Genomic DNA, 23,884 nt, shown 5'->3' on the forward strand with positions numbered 1-23,884 from the left:
GGAAGAAAGTAAGACAGAGAGAGACACGCTGGAATTTTGAGGTGCTTGAAAATACAAGGCCAAGATTTTAATAAGATTTTCCATGGACCAAGCGCTTAGACTCCTCTGGGTGTCGAAGAGATCTGAGTGAAGACTGAAGTTCATGGCCACATCAGCTTTGTTTCTTCAGTTGGGCCACATCATTGACAGGAGAGAGAAGACACAATTTTGCAAATATAATAAATACCACAGCTATTGATCAGCTCTGTATCAGTCAAGATTAAACTAGAGTTTCCCAAGGAAACAACCCTGAAAGATCAGTGGGTTAGAACAAGAAAGGCTTACTTCTTTTTTATTTATTTTTTATTTTTTTAAATTTTTAAACATTTTTTATTGAGTTATAGTCATTTTACAATGTTGTGTCAAATTCCAGTGTAGAGCACAATTTTTTAGTTATACATGAACGTACATACATTCATTGTCACATTCTCTTTTGCTGTGAGCCACCATAAGATCCTGTATATATTTCCCTGTGCTACACAGTACAATCTTGTTTATCTATTCTATATTTTGAAAGCCCAGTCTGTCCCTTCCCACCCCCCATCCGCCTGGCAACCACAAGTTTGTAGTCTGTGTCTATGAGTCTGTTTCTGTTTTGTATTTATTTATTTAAAAAAAATTTTTTTTAGATTCCACATATGAGCCATCTCATATGGTATTTTTCTTTCTCTTTCTGGTTTACTTCACTTAGAGTGGCATTCTCCAGGAGCATCCATGTTGCTGCAAGTGGCGTTATACTGTCGGTTTTTATGGCTGTATAGTATTCCATTGTATAAATATACCATCTCTTCTTTATCCAGTCATCCGTTGATGGACACTTAGGCTGTTTCCATGTCTTGGCTATTGTAAATAGTGCTGCTATGAACATTGGGGTGCAGGTGTCATCCTGAAGTAGGGTTCCTTCTGGATACAAGCCCAGGAGCGGGATTCCTGGGTTATACGGTAAGTCTATTCCTAGTCTTTTGAGGAATCTCCATACTGTTTTCCACAGTGGCTGCACCAAACTGCATTCCCACCAGCAGTGGAGGAGGGTTCCCTTTTCTCCACAGCCTCTCCAGCATTTGTCATTTGTGGATTTTTGAATGACGGCCATTCTGACTGGTGTGAGGTGATACCTCATTGTAGTTTTGATTTGCATTTCTCTGATAATTAGTGATATTGAGCATGTTTTCATGCTCAATACAAATGTGTCTATTGATCATTTGTATTTCTTCCTTGGAGAATTGCTTGTTTAGGTCTTCTGCCCATTTTTGGATTGGGTTGTTTGTTTCTTTCTTATTAAGTTGTATGAGCTGCTTATATATTCTGGAGATCAAGCCTTTGTCGGTTTCATTTGCAAAGATTTTCTCCCATTTGGTAGGTTGTTTTGTTTTACTTCTGGTTTCCTTTGCTGTGCAGAAGCTTGTAAGTTTAACTAGGTCCCATTTGTTTATTCTTGCTTTTATTTCTATTGCTTGGGTAGACTGCCCTAGGAGAGCATTTTTGAGATGTATGTCAGATAATGTTTTGCCTATATTTTCCTCTAGGAGGTTTATTGTATCTTGTCTTATGTTTAAGTCTTTGATCCATTTTGAGTTTATTTTTGTGTATGGTGTAAGGGAGTGTTCTAGCTTCATTGTTTTACATGCTGCTGTCCAGTTTTCCCCAACACCATTTGCTGAAGAGACTGTCTTTATTCCATTGTATATTCTTGCCTCCTTTGTTGAAGATTAGTTGACCAAAAGTTTGTGGGCTCATTTCTGGGCTCTCTATTCTGTTCCATTGGTCCATATGTCTGTTTTTGTACCAGTACCATGCTGTCTTGATGACTGTAGCTCTGTAGTATTGTCTGAAGTCTGGGAGAGTTATTCCTCCAGCCTCTTTCTTTTTCTTCAGTAATGCTTTGGCAATTCTAGGTCTTTTGTGGTTCCATATAAATTTTATTATGATTTGTTCTAGTTCTGTGAAATATGTCCTGGGTAATTTAATAGGGATTGCATTAAATCTGTAGATTAAAGAAAGGCTTATTTCTAGTATCCTGCAGAGGTCAGCTGGGGGCTCTGCTCATCATTGTCACTCCCGGGCCATCCCGGGCTTGGATCTGCCAGCTGTTGAGCCAAAAGGAAGAGAGAGCTGTGGTAGGTCCTGCTTCAGCTTGGAAGTGATACACGTCACTTCTGCTTAACCACTGTGGCCAGAACCAGTCCTACGGTCCCACCCAACAGGAAATTCAATTCTGTTGGGTGTCCAGTGGTGCAAACTGGAAATGGCTGGTAAACAGCTCTTAATGACCTTCACAATCTCATTGACTAACAGAGGGGTTTTTTGTTTAATACACTTTATTTTTTAGAAGAGTTTTAGATTTCCACCAAAATTGAATGAAAGATACACAGATTTCCCCTATGTGCCCTGCCCCAGCACATGCCTAACCTCCCCCGTTATCAACATTCCCCACCTGAGTGGTACATTTATTATAACTGGTGAACCTACATTGATGCATAATTATTACCCACTGTTCATATACCTTAGGGTTAATTCTCGATGTTGTACATACCATGGGTTTGGAGAATAGTATAATGACATATTTCCCTGTCATAGCACAGAACACTTTCACTATCCTCAACATCCTCTGTGCTCTGCCTTTTCGTTCTTCCCTCCTCCTTAACCCCAGGCGACCATCAGTCTGTTAACTGTCTCCATACTTTTGCCTTTTCCAGAATGTCATATAGTTGGGACTATACAGTATGTAGCCTTTTGAAATTGGCTTATTTCACTTAGCAATATGCTAATCTTATTCTTGCATGTCTTTTCATCATTAACTCGTTTCTTTTTATTACTGAATAATAGTCCCTTGTCTGGATGTACCACAGTTTATCCATTCACCTTGGTAAATGGACAAGGACACCTTGGTTGCTTTCAAGCATTGGCAATTATGGATAAAGTTGTGATAATCATCCACGTGATGGTTTTTGTGTGGACATAAATTTTCGTCTCCTTTGGGTAAATATCAAGGAGCTTGACTGCTGGATTGTATGGTAAGAGTGTACTTCATTTGGTAGGAAACTGCCAAATTGTCTTCCAAATTGGCTGTATTGTTTCGCATTCTTACCAGCAATGAATGAGCGTCCCTGTTGTTCCCCATCTTGACCAGCATTTGGTATTTTCAGTGTTCTGGATTTTGGCCATTCTAATAGATGTGTAACTAAGAGAGTTTTATTTTAAAAGATTTTATAAAGGTATCTTTGGGCCTTTTAATATCCTGTGAACTAGAGAATGTGGATATGTAAGATTCTCATTTTTGAGGCTGAATGATTCTTCTAGGTCAGGTGTAGTTCATACATTTGTTTGCTTTCTGGACTGCATGGTGTCTGTTGCAGCCACTCAGCTCTGCTTTCGTTAAGCGACATAGACAACACATGAATGAGTGGGCTATGATTCAGTAAAACTTTGTCAGCAAAATAGATGGTGGGCCAGATTTAACCCATGAGTTCCAATTTGTTAACTCTTATTTTAACACTCGGCAGGGCAGGCCTACAATCAATTTCTGCTTCACTATCTTGACTCTACAGCTAATTTTAAGACAAAAGAGCCTTATTAGCTTTTAAAACTATGTATAAAAGTAATTTCATAATATATAGATTTTATTTGACTTTGGTAGGCAGAGATGAGGTCCTAGCACTGGAATTTCTCAGAAATAGGTTATTCCTCCTTCTGGAGCCTCCTGGTGGCTGGAGGAAGCCACCATCCCTGGGGATGTGACAATTCTGGTTTTTTTCTTTTTTTTTTTTCTTTTTTTGACTCTCTTGGTTTCTGTTTTCCACAGCTTCAATAATGGCCATCTGGGTGAAGAGGAAATTACCCATTCCATTAGCCCTGAGGGGGCTCAGAGGGGCGTGAAAATCAAGAGCAGGATTGATTTTACTATCAGGAACCCCAACAGGCTTCTCTGGAGGTTTTCCTAGAGTGTCTACTCAGTTAGACCAGTTCATCAGGTTTCTCATTAAAGGCAAAGACCTTTGGATTAGCTTCAGGCACAGATCATCAGCGTTTAAATATTCAGAAAGCTCAACCGGCAGTGAAGTGGTTTGATGAAGTATATTCCTTGCCCTTAAAGAGCAGAAAAACTACCCGATTAGACGCCACCGTAATGATCTAATGCAGTGAGTCTTGTGCTGGAAGCAGTAATGACACTGAGAGTATTTTAAACAAAGTTGTTATCTCTTTTTATTTCTCAAAACTCACATTCTCTTTAAATCATGTGCCTTGGCTTTAAAAATGTCTAGCTTTTTAGAATAAGTGCCCTGCTATGAAAATGCCCCTCTACCTGTGCTTCTGATGGTTAGATCACAGCAGCTCCCTTAGGAAGTGTTTTTGCCCAGCTTTGAGAAGAGTGTTTATTGTGTAAAAGGAAGAGGGGAAATGTCAGATTCTTACAACTCTCACCTTTCTTGAAATGTGCTTTCCCTCTGTCATCCTTTCTCCCCTCTCCCTGTATCCTTTCCCTTCTCAAGTCTCTCATTCCAAAACCCTAGAATCTCTCCCTCCTTCCCTCCCTCTCCTCCCCCTCCCTCTGGTAGATTATCAAATCAATTTCCATTCTCTGTTGTTACTTGGTATAATACCTCTCTTAGGAATGGCAAGATGGAATGATTTAGCACCAAATACTCCTCCTGTAAAAACTAAATCCTTGTATTACGTGGCTTAGAATCAGGGAGATTTCTAGAAAGGGTTGGGCCAGGCACAGATGATGTGTGCACCCAATCCATCAGTGTTCTTTATACAGATGAAATCTGGCAAAAGTGATTTGAAGGGAGAAAGAGGAATGTTACAGAAGTGCAACATGGCACAAAGAAGAGAAGGATAGTATTGAAAGCTGGACTCACTCATTACTTAATATGCTCTCTGATCACCCCCAACAGGTGAATTAAGTTATGCGTGGAGTCAAAGGTGTTGAAACTTTTGATGAGACTATAAGTGTATTTATCCATCCATCTATCCACATATCCATCCATGATCCATCCATCCATGCATCTGTCCATCCATTTATGCAGCAAATATTTGCTGAAGAGTAACTCTGTGTCAGGACCTGGGGAAGCACTGGTCCTGGTCATCATCTGCACACCCTATGACCTCATGGTTTGAAAGACTCTATTTAAAAAACAATATTCACGAAGCAACAGTTAATTTACTTCCTACTTGTTATTGCTCATCCACGGCTACAACTACCATCCAGAGCCTTTGAATATCAAGAGGTCACTAGTCCAAAGCAAAGACACTCAATACTCAGTTATGACACTTGAGGGACCCATGGAGTCCAAAGCAGAGGTTATAAAATGACAGTCCTTGGACTACGCACTCACCCAGATGTATGTTGTTTGGCCAAATAATAGTTTAGAAAAATGGAATCAGTTGCCATAAAGTTCCAGCTTTACGTGCAACTGGGGGACTTGGTAACACAAGGCCCTGACACCTACATGCAGCCCTAAGCAGCAGTGCCCTTTAGAAGAATCATTTGTTCTCTGAGCCACCACCATCCTGCTCAGCCAATTCATCTTCTTCCACTGGACTGTTTGCGACTGCCTTCTTTTACCAATAAGGAGATCGAGACCTGAGAAATTAACTTGTTCAAGGCTACTCAGTTATGAAGCAATAGAACATGACCTGAAAGCTGAGTTTTCCTGTAAAGTACTCTGATACCTTTCTAAGTGGCTGCTCTTCCATATATCTTTCCCCTGCCTGGCCCCAGAGCATCACCACTGCCTCCCTCATAGCAGGGCAGTTACTCAGATTTGTAGTATCCTGTCTAATGCTCTGCATAGATAAGCTCCCTAATGGTCCCCAAGGAGTTTAAAAGAGATAATGTCCCTAAGTAAAGAATTAGAAATGACAGACTTGACTGATTGGGACCCTAGAGACTCCAGCTACAGAGTTGCACTTTCCTACCACCATTGGGCCTCAGGTCTTCACTGAGTGAAGACGGGCAGTTGGCCAAAGTCAGGCAGGGCGGGGTGCTGAGTGAAACCCTCCTGAGGCACTGCAGACCTTCGGCCGGGGCAGGGCATCCTTGCCAATGGCAGGACAAACGGCCACAGGGAGGAAAACGATCATCTGAGGTGCAGAGAGCCATGGGTGGAACTGAAGAGCGAAGGAGTTTTCCTGCAGCTCAAAAAGTTGGCAGTCGAGGCCCAGAGCATGGAGCGCTCTCCAGAGTCTTATGGATGCTAAGATCCCCAGCCCTGCTGAAGTGCAAGTTCTGAGAGCATTCTCAAGCATTTGAAGCCAGTGGTAAACAAAATCTAAAGTTAGCAAAAGCTAACCTAACTCAAATTGAGAATTCTGCTTTGTGGTAGAAGACCATTCTACCCATGAGTTTATTTTATTTTATTGACAGTTTCTAAAATTGAAGTATAGTCAGTTTACAATGTGTCAGTTTCTGGTGTACAGCATAATATTTCAGTCATACATGTACATATGTTTTCATATTCTTTTTTGTTATAGATTACTACAAGATGTTGAATATAGTTCCCTGTGCTATATAGTGGAAACTTGTTGTTTATTTTATATATAGTAGTTAATATTTGCAAATCTTGAACTCCCAATTTATCCCTTCCCACCCCCTTTCCCCCGGTAACCATTTGTTTGTTTACTACATCTGTGAGTCTGTTTCTGTTTTGTAGATAAGTTCATTAGTGTCTTTTTTCAGATTCTACATATGAGTGATATATGGTATTTTTCTCTGTCTTGCTTACTTCACTTAGAATGACATTCTCCAGGGACATCCATTTTGCTGCAAATGGCATTATGTTGTCATTTTTTATGGCTGAGTAGTATTCCATTGTATAAATATACCACAGCTTCTTTATCCAGTCATCTGTTGATGGACATTCAGGTTGTTTCCATGTCTTGACTATTGTAAATAGTGCTGCTATGAGCATTGGGGTGCATGTAGCATTTCAAATTAGAGTTCCCTCTGGATACATGCCCAGGAGTGGGATTGCTGGATCATATAGTAAGTCTGTTTTTAGCTTTTTGAGGAATCTTATGAGTTTAAGTCTGGAGTTCACGGACCCAAATGAATCAGGTGGAGCCAAATCCATCCCCTTCCCTGCCCAACTTTGCTCCAAGCAGCCCAGGTCATTCCCATTAAGATCCACACCTCATTCCACAATTAATGTCCGCTGAGCATTTGCATTCATTCTGGGGATGCTGTATGTTTGTGTACTCTGTGTCATGGTATGCTAAAGGAGGATCAATCAGAGAGAGAGTGTTCCTCTTGGCAAAAAAACATATTCAAGACAGGCAGAGGGGAATATGTAGCTAAATACATTACCTGACCTCACCTAATTTATTAGAAGAGCGTATCTTTAGAGAATTATTAGCTTTTGAAAAAGAATTTAACTGAACACTGGTCTTTACCTCTAAATGTCTCATTAGAGACACTATTCATCTTAGCAGAACAGTTCCTGGTGCAAGATTTAAAGGATAGAAAATCATTATTTTCCATTACCAGACTTTTTGCCAGAAACAAATGTCCAATAAGATTTGAAGGTAAAAGAAATTTCTATTTAATTGACCTTAGTGTCTTCCTGTAAACATGACCATTAAATGGGTTCTTCCTCAGTTGAGTCAGGGGGACTCAGAGTTTCTAAGTGCTTTCAGGGTCTCCACCTTTTCTCCGTTGGTTTTGAGCCCTTTTCCTTCTTTGAACCTTCACAGGTAGCTTTTTTCAGTATATGTCTTTTTGGATTAAGTCTTTTAAGTGTTTCATTGGAGATCCACAGGCAAACCCAAAGCAGATGATACCAACTTGAGGACTTTTGTTTTAAAGAGGGGCCTTTGCTCTGCTGTAAATATCTTGACTTGCTTCCTGACATTACCACCCACGTCATATTTCTGATTTCAGTCACGTGCAGGACTGGCAAGGGAACAAATGCTATTCTGAGGGTGAGGAGAGGGCATGCTCTGTGCCAGACACTAGTCTAATGGCTTTACAACTATTAACTGCTCACTCTGTATACCAAATCTTGGGGGTAGGTACTATTTTTAATCTTCATTTTATGGATTCAGAGAGACACAGCTTCAGTTGTTTCTATGCCTGTATTCAGTTCCTGGATCAGGGTTCAGCAGACCTTTTCTGTCCTAGGGCATTTAGTAAGTATTTTAGGTTTGTAGAACGTATGGTCTCTGTTGCAACCACTCAGTTTGCCATTACAGCGTGACAGCATCCACAGACAGTACCCAGCTAAATGGGTGTGTCTTTGTGTCAGTGAAACTTTATTTATGGAGACTGAAATTTGAATGTCATGTAAGTTTCACGGGGGCATAAAATATTACTCTTTGATTGTTTCAAACAATTTAACAATTTAAAAATGGGGTTGGGGGAACATTCCTAGCTCCAGGACTATACAAAACCAGGCGATGGTCCAGATGTAGCCTGCAGACTCTAGTCTGGGCATCTCTGACCTAGATTAAAATGGAGACATCACTGCTGTCTAATCAAATCTAAATATCTGTCATCTGGGAAGGACTGCCTCATCACTGATAAGATGAAGTATTTAGAATTTGAAAAATACTTTCTGTAAGAACCAACAGAAACCACGTCATTTGGAAATGCTTGACCTGGTAACCAGGAGAGCAGGCAGGTAGATGGCTGTTGACTGTAAGATGTTGGTAGTGATGGTGTCACAGGCCTCGCGAAGCACTTTGGAACCAGGCTGCCTTGGATTTGCACTCACTCCTCCACTTAATAGCTGAGTAACCTTGAGCAAGTTACTTTTCCTCTTTCAGTGTCAGAATCCTCATTTCTAAAATGAGCATAAGAATTCCTCCTTGAATATTAAGTGAAAAACGTGTATTTCTTGGCAGTGTAAACAACTGCATATTACTCAGAACTGGAGAGTTTAGTATGTGTATCTATTACATTTCTGGCCTATTCTGTTTAGTTCAGTGGTGCTTGTAGGCTGCATAATATTTCACCCCGTAATGCTTTTATTAAAAAGGTATGAATTGTTTCTCTTTTAATCTTTGTAAATGTATAATATGCAAAAAAGTATATGCAATATATGTATAAAGAATAGTTGGGAAAGCTCCCATGACCCCCAACCCTGCTTATAAATTAGAACATTACCAGAAGCTCTCAAGTCTCCGAATGTGTCCTTCTGAGACCTCCCTCCCTCCCTCCCTCCTCTACACTATTCTGAATTTTAGGTTGTTTATTCTCCTGTTTTGCTTTTATAAATGTACTTCATACATCGGTTAGTAATGTTTTGGTTTTTTCCTATTTTTGACTTTCACATGCATGGAATCATACTCTATTCTTGTATCTCACTTTTTCCCCACCAGCATTGTGTTTTGGAGGTTCCTCACACTGACACGTATAGCCACAGGTCTTCATTTTTGCTTCTGTGTAATTAATTTTCTGTCATATGAACACATCGGGTTTTATGTATCCATTCTCCTGTTGATGGGCAATGAGGTGGTTTCTGGGGTTTTTGCTATGACAAAGTTACTATGGCTTCTTGAATACTCTCATGGGGGTGTATGCAAAATTGTCCCTAGTGTAGAAACAAAGCTAGGTGTGGAAACCAGGTACAAACCTGGGCCATGGAGTTTGCACAACTTCACCTCTTCTGGGAAATGGTGGCTGGTTTGCTGAAGGGGTCGCTCCACACACACCAGCAGTATATGAGGTTCCCTGTGCTTTCCAGCCTTTTTATTTTTTTTTTCTTTTCCTTTTTTCTTAAGCTCTTCAAAACTGAGGTATAACACAAATTCAGAAAAACAAACAAAACATAAATGTCAGGCTCAATGAATTATTACATTACCGGATCAAAGAGAATTGGTGACACCGCAGAAGCCCCTATTATGCCTCTTCCCAATATTTACCTCTCCTTCCTCCCCTAAGATACATCTCTGACTTTAAATACTTCAGTCTTGCTCATTTAAAAAAGCCGTATGAGGGGGAGGGTATATATAGTCAGTGGTAGAGTGCGTGCTTAGCATGCACGAGGTCCTGGGTTCAATCCCCAGCATCTCCATTTAAAAAATAAATAAATAATAGCCATATAAATGGAATTCATTCAGTGTGTATTCATTTATATCCGACTTGTTTTGTTCAGTTTTATTTTGGAGATGGTCACCCATCTTGCTGTGTGTAGCTTGAATTCATTTATTTGATGCATAGTTTATTCGTGTATTTTATGTATAGATTGAATTCACTTATCTCATGTGCAGGATTCCATTGTATATCCAATCTACTGCTGGTAGACGTTTGCTTAGGTTCCTAGTTTTTGCTATTACAAATGGCACTACTATGAAAATTCTGTACGTTTCTTAGTACAACATGGACTAGTCCCTGTTGTGTATATATAACTATGAATGGAATGGCTATATTATAGGGTAAACATGTTTAACTCTAGGAGATAATGTCATGTTTCTAGATGATTATACCAAATTGCTCTTCCACCAGCAGGATGAGAGTTGCTTTTGCTGCACATTCTCAGGAGGGCTTGATATTGGTTGTTTTTTTTTGTTTTTGTTTTTTTTAATTTTAGCTGTCAGATGGATGTGTAAATGATTTCTTAAGTTTTATATTTTGCTGATCGTAAGGAGGTTAAGCACATTTTCATGTGGTTGTCGGCTGTTTGGAGGCTTATTTTGTGCAATGCCTATTCAGGTGTTTTGCCATTTTTTTCTTCTGAGTTATCTTTTAAAAATATTTATTGTTGTTTATTGATTTTTAGGAGGTTTTATTTTATTTTTTAATTCTACATGGGAGTCCTTTTGATTGTGCAGGTTGCCAAAATCTTTTCCCATATAGGGGCTTGTCTTCACACCCGAGCGATACCTCCTGATAAACAGAAGTCTCTGGGTTTAATGGTGTGTCCTCTGGAGCTGCGTAGGCTGCACCCTGCTGCCACCTGGGGCTGAGTGTTTGCAGTTAGAAATGATCAGAGTGAACATTCAGGGTGAAGAGAAGATCTTATTTTGGGGACGGGGGAAGTAATTAAGTATTTATTTATTTATATGGAGGTGCTGCGGATTGAACCCAGGACCTCGTGCATGATAAGCACACGCTCTACCACTGAGTTATATCCTCCCTCCCAAAGAGAAGATCTTGAAAGGCCTTACTGAGAAGGTAGAGGGGATACTGTTTTGATTTAGAGGCATAACGACTCTTAGCTGTCTTGAGAGAGTGTGGAGTTAAGGTTGCAACATACTTTTACATTATGAGAATCAGTGTGAATTCCTGTTGTTAGGATTACGTATTTATCCTTGGAGAGTGGCTCAGATTCTCTAAGATACATGTGGGATATTAATGTTAGTCAAGGCGGAGTCTGAAATGCTGCACCATCCTGGTTTGGAAGTTAGCCCCACGGGGCTTCACAGCCACTTGTGTTTGGAGCCCCCTTCCTCCCCCGGGGCCAAGACCTTGTTTACCACCCTGGAGGACACTGCTCGGACTAGACGTGGCTGAGATTTCCTTTCAAAACCCAGGGCTTTCCAATGGAAGGGCTGACAGCTCTTCTTACCCAGATGGCTCTGTTTAGACTTATTGACGGGGTAACAGGATTGCCCACTTTCTACCCTGAGCAAGAAGAAATGCCATTTACCCTGGATAATCTTTTAGAATAAGTAGGAAAGAACAGATGCTGAATTTTAGTTCTTACTAAGATTGAATTTGCAAGGGCCGACTTATTGGTAATTGAATAACCTTGATGAACTGTCCAGGTCTCTGGAGTCTTCAGGATACGTGTGGGTTTATTATGGGACAATTAGCCAGGCAACACGGGCTCAGATTTCTTAACAAAGGTCTCCTCATGGGGAGGAATAATGACCAGTCTTACTGATTACTGTTTATGTAGGGCTTTCTGTCATTGTATGAAAGGACTCCATGTTTCTATTATTTTTCACATTAACTCCCTAAACTTTTCTTGTGTGATTTTAGAGGCCAGAGCCCACCGGTCGCTGAATTTAATTTGCTCCTGAAAGCTCAAACTTTGGAAACCTATGGAGTGGATCCCCACCCGTGCAAGGTAACTGCCCCTCACTGCAGGTTGACATATAATGATTGTTTTGCCCGAAAGAAAGCTAATTGGAGTGCAGGCTTGGCAGACCCTTTATAGGATGTTTCCATAGCCTGACCCATCGCCTCTAATCAGAAAGGACAACAATGGGCTGCAGTCACAGGCCTGGGGAGTTGATTTTCTCTACTTGAGTCTTCTAATTGCTTACTAATTCATTCATGGTTTTACCTATGAGAAGTTATAAGATCCTAACAGATTTATTTTCAAAGGCCATTGCCAGCAAGAATGCAGTCTTAAAAAATGGGAAAATGGAAGAAAAAAAAAAGAAAGATTTAAAGTTATATTTTGACATTAGGAGTATGTATTTTTCTTTTTTCCTTTACTCACATTATTTGACAGTATTTCTCTCAGGCAGGAAACCCAGACCACGTATATCAGAGTCACCTGGGTCCCACCCCAGAGCCACTGAATCGGAGTCACAGGGGGTGCAGCTGGGGAATCTGCCTTTTAAGAAAGCCCCCAAAACGATGCTCAAGCACATATTTTCCAAAAGTGTTTTATGAAAACAGTGTTCTTTCCATATCCTAAACTAAGTACACATCAACCAGACACTGACCTGAATCCCAAACTAAGTGCTTATATCCACCAGGCTCTTAAAGGTACGTTTTTCAGTCGTAGTGGAAGACTTCTTTACCCAGATGGAAGCAGCTCATAGTATCTGGTGAAGTCCTAGTGCTAGAGCTCTCAGGCCCGTCTGCTCGTTAGCAGGGCCTGGGGAGCCGCACAAAGGCCTGCTGCCCAGGTCCGTCAGGCTCTGTCAGGGTGCAGACCGGGCTCTGGAGGCGATCCCGTTGTGCAGCCCAGGCAGAGAACCGGTGGGGTCTGTTTTCTTGCTCTGCCCACATAATTATTTTATAATATTTCCCAGACGTCTCTTCCTGGTAATGGTGTAAATCAGATGATTCCATTTAGTGAATTTGATTTTATCCACAAATTTGAGCCCGTCTGCCTGTTTTATTTATTGCTTGGAGACTGACTTGATTTTTGTTGTTATCCTGTTGTTCCTTTGCCTTCACTTACCAGTGCTTAGTTTTCCTGGTCAAAGCTGGAATCACAACAGACTTTTCTAAACATATCTTTATATTTAAGTTGCCTGAAAGCCTGTGTGCGATTGAGGGCAGTGAAATTAGATGCTCCGGGCTTTGGTTTCAGTGCTAATGAAAACCAAGAACAATTTGCCCACATTGTAGGGCGGATCTGAGAACTCAGGCAGCCCCGGAAGACACTTGGAAGGAGACTAGTGGTTTGGGGCTAATCTGGGGAGGCAGAAGCTGGCTTCCTCAAAAGGGAAAATGACACATTGCTGGACCTCACTCAAATTTTAGAAGTACTATCCTTGGTAGTCTTCACCTCAGAAACTTAGCTTATTGCTACAATCATCGTAATTAACCTGAAATTAACCCCGGGTGAGGATGAACAAGCATGTCGTTTATCCTTTATTTTACATTCCTTAATCCAAATATGTTTTTGTTTCTGTGTTTTCAGGATTCAACAGGCACAACAACATTTTTAGGATTCACTGCTGCAGGTTTTGTGGTATTCCAGGGGAATAAGAGAATCCATTTGATAAAATGGTGAGTGCTTCTTTGGAAAAAAAAAATGTAATCTTATTTTTCCTTAATCTTGTTTTTCTTTCCCAGCCTTTGACTTTTTGTTTAGAAATGTCAGGTAGAATGCCTGGGACCCATTTCTCTGCCTTGGGGCTTCTTGTAAGGAGATTATTCATCTATAAATGAAACCAAATCTAGGTTGTCCTAGACCTCAGGAGCCCTGAGTGTGTCCCAGGCTTAGGGTCACTGCATTCGAAGAGAAGGTGTCCAGTGTTTCCTCACCAGTAGCTTGTTTGGCCAGAGGGGTGACCATGGGGAAGGGGGTCAGGGCAGGGTAAAAGACATCCCTCTCTCCCACACCCTTCTTTCCATTCTCTTCTGTTGAATCCTCGCTGCAAACTCCCCCTTTGTAATCCAGTGTATCAGCGAAGATGCTTTTGGCTCAAAGGAACAGGAATGTCTTCTCACAATGGCTTATAAACAGGAGGACTGATTATCTTAAATAGCAGAAGTTCCAGACACCAGGCAGTCCCACAGCCATTTAACTTAACTGCTTGACAACGCTGTGAAGGACTTGGGTCTCTCAGTTCTCCTCTCTGCCATCCCAGGTGGCAGCTTTTATCTCCAGGCTCCTGACCATATGGTGGCCACACGTGCAACTCTGGCCACCACATCTTCACACAGCATCACCCAAGCCCAAAGGGGAGCAGTCCCTTCCATGTGTCTCCTATTAAAACAAGGATAGCTTTTTCAGAAGCCCTGCAGAAGACTTCCTGTGTGTCTCATTGGGCAGGATTGGGTCATATGTGCCTACTTAAACCAGTCCTTCCAAGATGAATGAAAACTCCATGACTAGGTTGGTCAAATCAAGATCCATCCTCTAGGGGCTGGGAAGAGCATCACCTGCATGAACATTTGATCTGGGGGAAGACTAAAGTCTAGGTTGTGTCAGTAAGGACACAGGTTCCCACTATGTCCAATGGAAGAACAAAGTAGTTTTGGTAAAGAGTAAAGAAGGCTGAACATTTTATGTGATTGGAATATTGTTAAGGGCGTAGTCTTGTTCATGGCCTCAGCTTGATTTGGTTCCCTCTCTGAGGGTCCCTGACAGATGTGTCACCCACTGTCTCCCTGGGTGGTGGGCTCTCTCTTCTGACTGGAGCTCTTGGGTCTGAAGCTCTTGCTGGGCCAGTGGGCATCCACCCTCAGTCATGGGTTGGAAACGCTCTCTTGCACTGACCTGAACCTCAGCTGTATGGTCCTGTTAACTGCAGGATTTCTTCTAGCTCCTCTTTACTAAGCTCCCCGCTCATCACTTCTCGGCACTCTCCTCTTAGCACTGCCTTCCCTTCAAACCTTCTCTGCTAGATTAGCATCAGCTAATGTCCACTTTGCTTCCTGAACCTTCTGCTCTTTTTCATTGTCAGCCTTCCCTTTCTAAGAACCCCAATTTGTCTAAATATCTTCCCTGTCCACTCTATCATTGCCTTTTCCTCATGGCATGCTTTCACTTCCCATCTGTGCCTGCTTATTCTTGTCCTCCCCAGTTAGCATTCTCAGACTCTCATCTGCCTCTGGTAAATCACTTAACTGAGTCTCAATGTACTCATCCATAAAATGGGTATTAACCATATCCGACTGCTTTATAGGGAAGAAAGGAGATGGGGGAGAAGCAAGAGAAACAGTTTGATTTGTAAACTATGGGGTTTTATAAATGTATAGCATGGTGGTGTTACCAATTTTCTTCTTTCTATTTTCAGTACCTGTAAAGAAGCTCCAATGTTAGCCAGCCTTCAGTCTATTCCAGAATAAGTTCCCTAGGGATTTCTGCAGACTTTGGGGAGCATGTGTAAAGGGAAGACATCCCCCATACTACCCTAGGATTACAAGAGGCGTGGGGGTCCTAAAGGGTGTTTCTAAATTGCTTGAACTCTAGAGTAGTTGGGTTAGAACCCGACGTGTCTCACGTGCAGATTAAGTACAAAGCTCCCTCCTTGGGGCTTTAGTTTCTTCCTGGGTGCACTGAAGAATTGAGATGGACCATCCCAGACTGTGTGTTTCTGGGTTCTGCAATTTGGTGTTTCTGGTGGGGGGGCTGGTGTCATCCCCTATCCCTTCCCACCTCTGCTCAAGCACATGTTTGTAACAGTCACCTACGTGTTACTAAAAATAAACTTTCTTCCGTGTTAAACCTAGTTTTGTTTTGTTTTGTTTTTAACATCCATGGAGCTTTGTCACTCTTGCAAATTCTCTCCTTAGCTTTATAGGACCTCACTTTTCCCCCAGGAAGAGCTTAGGGGCACACATCACTATCCTAGGAATTAGATCAAAGGAATAAAAATAGAATTCCTTCCTCTTTTTACATGTCTCTTCTCACCAATAAGGTGACCTCAGGTCTCCATTTCAGGCAGGTTTTAACTCAACTTCTCCTTAAAATGAAGCCTCAAGTCTTTGGGCGACAGTTCATCAAGTTGTCCTTACAATTCTGAGCACTTCAGTATCTAATACAATTATTCATTTATAAGCAGGGAGAGCAGAAATGAAAATTTTGCAGTGTGGTATGTGTTTCTGGGAGATGGATGTGAAAGGATGAGGGAGATGGATACTGGAAATCTGTATCTTTTCATTAACTGAATATGAAATAACTACGTTCCTCCTACCTCGCAGTGTGGGCTTGGCCAGTCAGTATTGTTTTGGTCGTTAATGTCCCTGAAACTCCTAGAGCTCCTTGGAAGAAAGGTACAGCTTAACAAAAAACAAACAAACAAACAAAAAAAGACGAATAAATAATTCTGAGCTGCCTACAGATCCTCTCTTGGGAAGAAAATCGCTGTATAATTCACTTGGGGGCTTTTCGCTGCTCATTGGGCCTTCAGCGATGAGAAGATAATACCTTGTTTCACTGCAGTCTGCTTGGCACTTGTGAGTCAGCCGGATTCCTATGGGAGAGCCAGGTACCTTGCTTAGCTGCCACTTGTTTTTTATTTCTCACCCAAAAAGACTTTCTTTTCTTAGGCCGGATGTCTGCAAATTGAAGTTTGAAGGGAAGACATTTTATGTGATTGGCACACAGAAGGAGGTAGGACACTGCTTGTCCGGCTCTCTGTGGTTGCGTGTGCATGTCTAAGTACGTGCAGGTGTGTATGTGGGTGAGAAAGACTCGAGCATGAAATGTGCCTTTGGTGCTGTAGCCCCCAAAAGGCCACAGTGTTAAAGTCTGTGATGACCCTGGAAGTTTAGACTTAAACAAATGAACACTGGGTTTGCACATTTAAAATAACTTCAGTGAGCAGTGCTGAACATAAACTCCTGTGTAAAAATTAGACTGGGATAGACTTGAGAAATAGAAAATGGAATGCCCCTCTACGTCTGTAATTTGCCAGAATACAGAACTAGGAAACAAATGCAGAATACTTAAAAATAGATGTCAGCCAGTACTGGTTGGTTTTATAAAGAACATCTCTAAGTCCCAGGAATCTTAGAATCCAGGAGTCACCAGATAAAGGGTGACTTCATCAGGGAATGCGCTTTGGGCGAGGCCATTACTGCAACTTTGAGCCTCAGAGCTCTGTCTGGAAGTTTCTGGATTTTCTTGACCCTACTTTTCGGTTTAAGCACTGGATGTTCAAGAATAGCAAATAAGTTTTTAAACTAATCCAAGCCAGACTATGAGGTAGGCAATGGCAGGGGTGTTGAGAAGGATTGTGAAGCTATTTTTTTTTTTTGTAATCAGAAACAGAGCCTGGAACTAACTACTGTATAAAAAATAAACAACGAGGTCCTACTGTAAATCACAGGGAACTGTATTCAATACCTTGCAGTTGCCCATAATGAAAAAGAATCTGAAAAGGAATAATATCCATATATATATATGACTGAATCACTGTGCTGTACACCAGAAATTAACACAACATTGTAAACTGACTATACTTCAATTAAAAAAAAGTTAGTGAGAAAAGCAAATAGCAGAACAGTGTAAAACCTGAGCCTGTTTATGTAAAAATAAAGCAGTACATATGTTTAAAAAAGAAAGAAAGAAAGAAAAAAGAAACAGGTCCTGGTTAAGTTAGTAATGTCTGCTATGACTAACAGCAGAGGGTGAGGGCTGGGGGAATACCACTTCAGCAACACTTTTAAGTAGATACTAATGCGTAAGTTACTTCAAATCTGTTTGGTAGGCGGCGGGATGCAAATAGGTAAATTCTTGAAGGAAAAACATAAAAAATAAACAGTATTTAACACGCCCTTTCTTGTTTTGTTATTTTTTTTTTATTAGAAAAAAGCCATGTTGGCATTCCATACTTCAACACCAGCTGCCTGCAAACATCTTTGGAAGTGTGGGGTGGAGAACCAGGCCTTTTATAAGTAAGTAGCTCTTAATCTAATCATAGGTTTTAAAAGCACCCGTGGAACCCTTTACGTTCTGCAAACAGCTGTATATTCATTTCTTTTAATATAGTCTTTTATATTATATTTAAGTGAATTATAAATTTGGTGCATTGTTCAGGGTGACTCCCAACCCCTGTTGGCCTGACCAAGTCCTGAACTTTATTTTACGTTGTGTGTTTCCCGTAGAATTGCTGTGGGCTCTGCTCCCCTTCCCTACCCTTCCCTTCCCTTCATTGCTATTTCCATTCAACATGTCACAGGATCTATTTCTGGTTGGTGCGCCCCTCGCAGCAGACCTTGAGGAGAATTTGGGGCAAGTAGTCATCTTTGGAATGTGGTTACTGAACTTACCAGCAGGGGAGTGGGAAAGGGAAAGGGGAGGAAGGCAGTAAAGGGCGCATTACTGAGCAGTCACTATGGTGGGCAGCTGGGCTCAGCTCTGCTGGGGAGTTCTCCCACTGATTGGCAAGGAGGTTGGGCTGTTTGTCTACCAATTCCCCATTCATTTTGGTTGAGGGACATTACAAGGGCCGAGTTAATACTCTCTGGCACGTCTGGCTTACTCTGAACATGGCTGAATGTGCTGTCAACACCAGAAAAAGCAACCTTGGGCGGAGAGTCACACGTGTTCATAGTAAGAAGGCTTCCGTGTATAGAGACGAGAGCCAAAGGTTTGGGGGTGGAACGCCATCAGAGTCCAGGATCGTAGGAAGTCAGTGCTGGACAGGACTTCAGAAACCATCCACAAAGCTCTCATGTTTCAAAAGAGGTTCACACTTAGGATCTTTCCACTTCTCCTCTTTGAGACACACTTGCTGATTGGAAGAGCAGTGGTGATGGACTCAGAAACCCAGCCAGCCCTGCCTGGGGGATCAGCACCGCTGACCCCTGGAGCTCGTCTGGGTGGCTTTTGCACAGCCCCACCACCACCAGTGAAATTCTGTGTTACTTATTAGACTCACCTGGAAACGCTGAATCTCTGAACCTCTTGGGCTTTGGCTGACGAGGAGCATCAGGAAAGTGATGGCTTGAACAATGTTTCTCAAATCCTTTTTCAGCCACAGAACAGTTTTCCTTAAGCAGAATGTGTAGACAGACCCTAATATGTAAAAACAGATAAAAATAGAGAAGCTGTAGTTGTTAGTGGGGATCAGAATTGGGACTGGGGACTGGAGAACCTTCACTCATTATTGCTCACTGCTCCGCAGGAGGTTGGGTGACCAGTTGTCTGAGTTTACCCGGGACCCTCTCAGGCTTAGAATGAAAGCCCTGTGTCCCAGGAAACCCTTAAGTCCTGGGCAAATCCTATCAGGAGCATAATATGAAAACCCCTGGATGAGGTGATTCACAAAATGCTGTGCCTTTAGGAATGAAGCATAATCAGTAAGATCTCAAGGCATCTGCAGGTCCGCCTCTCCCGTGAGGACGTCTAATCCCTAATATTTGTACTGATGTGAGATTCCCCAAACGTTTTGTTCCTCCGTTATCCCATAACCATCCCTGTTCCTTAGGAAAGATATAGCTTGTCCTGACCCCGCCGTGTGACCTCAGGCCAGTGGCCGGCCTCAGCCTTCTCATCTGTAGAATGGAGGAACTGGGACTCAGGCATGATTTGCTGGCATCACTGTGGCCTAGTGTTAAGGATCGGGAAGCAGACAGACTTGGGTTTGAATCTTGACTCTGTCACTTACTAGCAGTGCAGCCTGGAACAAAACTCTGAAGCCTTTGAGCCTCATTTTTATCTTTCGTCTGTAAAATGCGATTGGTCATCCCTGCCTGGCCATGCTCAGTTGTGCCAGGCACACTGAGCCTCAATAAAAGGTAGCTGCTGCTCTGACTGCAACGATACCCCCTCCACTGACGTGGAAGTTTTCTGAGCGCCAGTGGGTGCAGAGCCCAGTCCCTTTGATGCTGAAGGGCTCCCATTCTGTTCAGCTCAGGGGTGGGCACTGCCTTCCTCCTCCACTGCTCCACCCCGTTCCCCGGCAGGGGTCCTGGCCCTGCTTCCGGCTGTCCCACCAGCACGGGGCCTTAATGGGTTCAGCCAGCAGAGCCAGGCCCTGACCTTGTCGCCTGGGTTGGGGGTGGTTTGCGCCCTCCGTTTCACTTCACCTGCCATGGGAACAGGAGAGGCCCCGTGGCCAAGAATTCCCTGGTGTGCTCTTAACACGTGAATGCGCTCCTAGTTGTCAGCTGGCCCAGGGCCACTGATCCAGTTTGAAAGCCCTGGCTCTGAGATCTGCCTGGGAACAGAGCCCGGAAGCAGGAACTGTGGTTCCCCTCCTGCTCCAACCCCCAGGGGATCCCCAGCACAGACTCAGACAGTCACCGTGTCAGAGCTTCCTCTTGGCAGCATGCTTCTAGGTGCTGCCACCCCCAGGGCGCTGAAACGGCCCCTTTTCTGGGCACTGGCTCCCTGAAAGCACACAGGATTCCCTGAAGGGTTCAGTGGCTCACGGGTGTTTCTATTCACGAATCTTTATCTCACACCTGCTCTATGTCATGCACTCTGCTAGACTCTGGGGGCACAGTGGAGGCTCCAGTGACACTCTCTGTGCCTAATTTTATATGGAATTATGTGCAGGGGATAAAGGTTATCCCTATAAATTTCTTGTTCAGAGTCTGTGTACATTTTTTCGAATGAACAGCACTACACTTCATAGACAAGGACCCGGAGTATCTCCCTAAACTGGTGCCTCTCACACTTTAGTGAGCATGTGAATTGAGATCCTGTTAGCACGTGGATTCCGGTTCAGCAGGTCTGAGCGGGGCCCGAGAGTCCGTGTTTCTAATAAGCTCCCCGGTGACACTGAGCTGCTGTCCCGTGGACCACACTTGGGTAATAAGCCTCTAAACCAGAGGTTCTCAGCCTGACAGCACATTAGAATCACCTAGGGGAGCTTCTTTGAAATATTACCATTGTTTAAATGTGGACCCTACCCCAGACCTAGTTAAATCAGAATCTGGGTCCTCACCAAAAAACGTGTGCATAAGTCTTCACAGCAGTGTTACTCATATGAGTTAAAACATGGGAACTGCCCAAATGTCCATCAGTGGATGAAAGGATAAAAGAAAGTGGTCTGTCCATACAGTGGAATATTATTCAGCCATAAAAGGGAGGAAGTACTTACTGATTTGTGCTACAACATGGATGAACCTTGAAAACATTGTGCTAAGTGAAGAGAAGGCAGTTGCTAAACACTATATATTGTATGATTCAGTTTACATGAAATACCCAGAATAGGCAAGTCTTAAAAGCCAGAAAGTAGGTAGTGGTCGTCTAGGATGGGGAGTGGAGGAGATGAGGGGAAGAGGAAAGTGATTGCCAGTGGGTACAGGGGGCTTCTTCTGGGGGTGATGAAAATGTTTTTTGATGAATTTTTAATGTATGCAAATTATACTGAAAACCACTGAAGTGTATAACCTAAAAGGGTGAACTTTGTGTTATGTGCATTATGTTTCAATAAAGCGGTTATTTTAAAAGTTCAGAATCTGGGATGAGGGGTGTAGATGTTGGTAGTAACAAAGCTTTCCCAGGTGGCGTGAACCTGGATTAAGTGCCCTCATCCGGTGATTCTCAAAGTTAGGGTTCCCGGACTAGCACAGCATCTCCTGGGAACTTGTTAGAAAGGCAGATTCTTGGGGCTCCAACCCAGACTGACTGAATCAGAACTTTGTGCTTTCAGAAGCTTTCAGGTGATCCTGATGCATCCTGAAGTCTGAGAACCTGCATGACTAAAGCATTATTTTAAAAATACAAAAAAATTATAATAATACAGACAAGCCGGGTTTGCAGCCCAGTTTCTCCGGCTTCTGTGATTGTGACCATGGTTTAACGACTTACCCCTTCTGTGCCTCACTTTTCTCATGTAAAAATGGGGATTGCTCCCTCCAAGGAGAGAGCCATGGGATGCAATGAGTTAGTATATTTAAGGTGCTCTAGATGGTAAAGGGTCCCGAGGAGGTGCTCGATAGTAACATACGTTGTTATTGCTATTACTCCAGAAGCTGTAAACCATGGGAAAATGGGAAATCGTATTGTTAATTCTAGAGGTGGCCTTTAGAGCATCACCCAATGTCTCCCCAGGACCTAACCTGACCTCCACCCCCAGCCCCTGTAGTGGCAGGTGCCAGAGGAGAAGCTGGAGGCGGGGGCGAGGCACAGTGTGTTACTACAGAGCTGTGCTGTGTGTACGTTGTACGATACTGACACTTAGTGAACACTTTGCTGGTTCTGGGCACTGTCCGTGTGTGTGCAGATCTCACATATGTTACCCCATTTAAAACGCACCTTCAGTGTCAGGACTGGGCAGAACTCCCTAGAGCCATGGGAAGGGGGTCTCTGGGTACAGTGGCTCTGCCCTGGCAGCGCTGGGGTGGGGGTGGTGTGACAGCAGAGGGAAAGCAGTGACCAGGCCACCGTGTGAATACACAGGTGTTGCCAAGTCATGTGCTGATAAATCAGAGACTGGATTTCTCTGTGAGGTCAGATGTTGTGAGAAGGGTCAATGCTTCTGTGCTGGGATTTTGGTGGGGGTTGGAGCTGGAACTGGGGAGAGGCAGGCCAGGAAGTAGGCTGGGGGAGAGAGAATTGCTACGGTGACTTAGTTGTGCTTTGATTGCCTTCACTGGGAGGAAGACTTTTGCCCCCGGCTTGTTGGTGGGAGAGCCTGGGAACAGAGTGCTGGAGCAAGTCGGCGAGAGCGTGACGCCTCCCGTACTGGCCTTCAGTGTTTGACAAGGTTCCCTGGAATCACCACGACTTAGAGGACTGGCTTTGGTAGTTCAGTGGCGAGAAGGCCCAGCGGAGGTTCTCAGAGTGATATGGGCGGCAGGGGAGGGAAAGTGTTACATAATGATCAGGTAGGACATTAGGTGTTTTCAAATCATTGACTCTGATTTACCCTCTCTCAGAGCACTATGAATTCAGTATTATAACACCCTCACCCTTGAAAAAGTTCGTGGAGAAACTAAGGCTCAGAAAATCTATGTGACTTGACCCAGGTTACAGGACCAAAAACAGGAAGGAATCCCTGTGTTTTTCAGGGAAAAAAAGGAGAATCTGGGGACTCAGAGGTTCCCCAGTGCATGCAGGCTGTGCTGGAACGACCCTGGAGTATTTGATAAAAAAAAACAGCTCCAGGCCCTGCTCCAGGCCTGCTGGATGAGGTGTTCAGTGACAGAGCCCAAGAGCTGGTCTGTGTGCCCCTTCTCCGGGGGCTGCTGCTGCTGCACTGCCAGGTTTGGGAACGAGTAGGTGTGTGTCCTGTAACCCAGCCACCTTCCTCTCGCCCCCGTTCATCTCCCTCTGTCCTACTGTCTGTTTCCCAGTTCCCAGGAGGGTTGTGGGGTCCAGCTCTCAGAATAAATTCCATTTAAGATCTCAGCCCAAGTATTATCAGGCATCCGCCTGGATGTTTAGGGAGGCAGGGCGTGGGTGGTAATGCTCTCAGCAGAGTGTCCCCGACACAAATGATTGTCGAGGGCAAACAGTTGTCAGGAAGAAGCTGAGACTTTTTTTTTTTTTTTTTTTACTTCTCTCATCATGAGCAGATAGTGAAATGTGTCTTCTGATGCGGTTTTCTTGAGGCACTTGGAGGGTTTGTGCGGATGCAGTGGAGCGCTGAGGCTTCCTGCCAAGAGGCTGTTCTGCGTGTAAGGCGAAGGCAGTGGCCTCCGCGTGGGCCCTGGAAGGAGCTGGGGCTGAACCGTGAGACAGAGCAGCCTTCTCCCCCAGAAGAGCCCCGTGTAGCCAGGAGGGTCGCTGGAATTGCTATGCTAGCCTCACCCCTTTAAGCTTCTGGTATCTTCCATTAAAAAGGTGCAGAGTTGAATCTGAAT

General features: G+C 43.2%; 1 protein-coding gene and 1 long non-coding RNA gene across 6 annotated transcripts in view; one reads left to right on the forward strand and one right to left on the reverse strand.

The window, feature by feature from the left end:
• Positions 1-23,884, forward strand: part of FRMD3 (FERM domain containing 3) — a 296,566-nt gene that overhangs the window by 217,366 nt on the left and 55,316 nt on the right. For all 5 annotated transcript variants that reach the window (XM_032477519.1, XM_032477520.1, XM_032477516.1 and 2 more), the window contains 4 exons: positions 11,966-12,053; positions 13,590-13,678; positions 16,670-16,733; positions 17,931-18,019. In XM_032477519.1, coding sequence (XP_032333410.1) covers positions 11,966-12,053; positions 13,590-13,678; positions 16,670-16,733; positions 17,931-18,019 — 330 coding nt within the window. The remainder of the gene's footprint in view (positions 1-11,965; positions 12,054-13,589; positions 13,679-16,669; positions 16,734-17,930; positions 18,020-23,884) is intronic.
• Positions 14,809-18,999, reverse strand: LOC116663050. The gene is made up of 3 exons (XR_004319082.1): positions 18,261-18,999; positions 15,608-15,616; positions 14,809-14,818 (listed from the first exon to the last, which is right to left on the reverse strand). It is a non-coding gene; the product is annotated as an uncharacterized LOC116663050 (long non-coding RNA).

The sequence above is a fragment of the Camelus ferus genome, chromosome 4 (genome assembly GCF_009834535.1).
Source record: "Camelus ferus isolate YT-003-E chromosome 4, BCGSAC_Cfer_1.0, whole genome shotgun sequence".
Taxonomy (NCBI): domain Eukaryota; kingdom Metazoa; phylum Chordata; class Mammalia; order Artiodactyla; family Camelidae; genus Camelus; species Camelus ferus.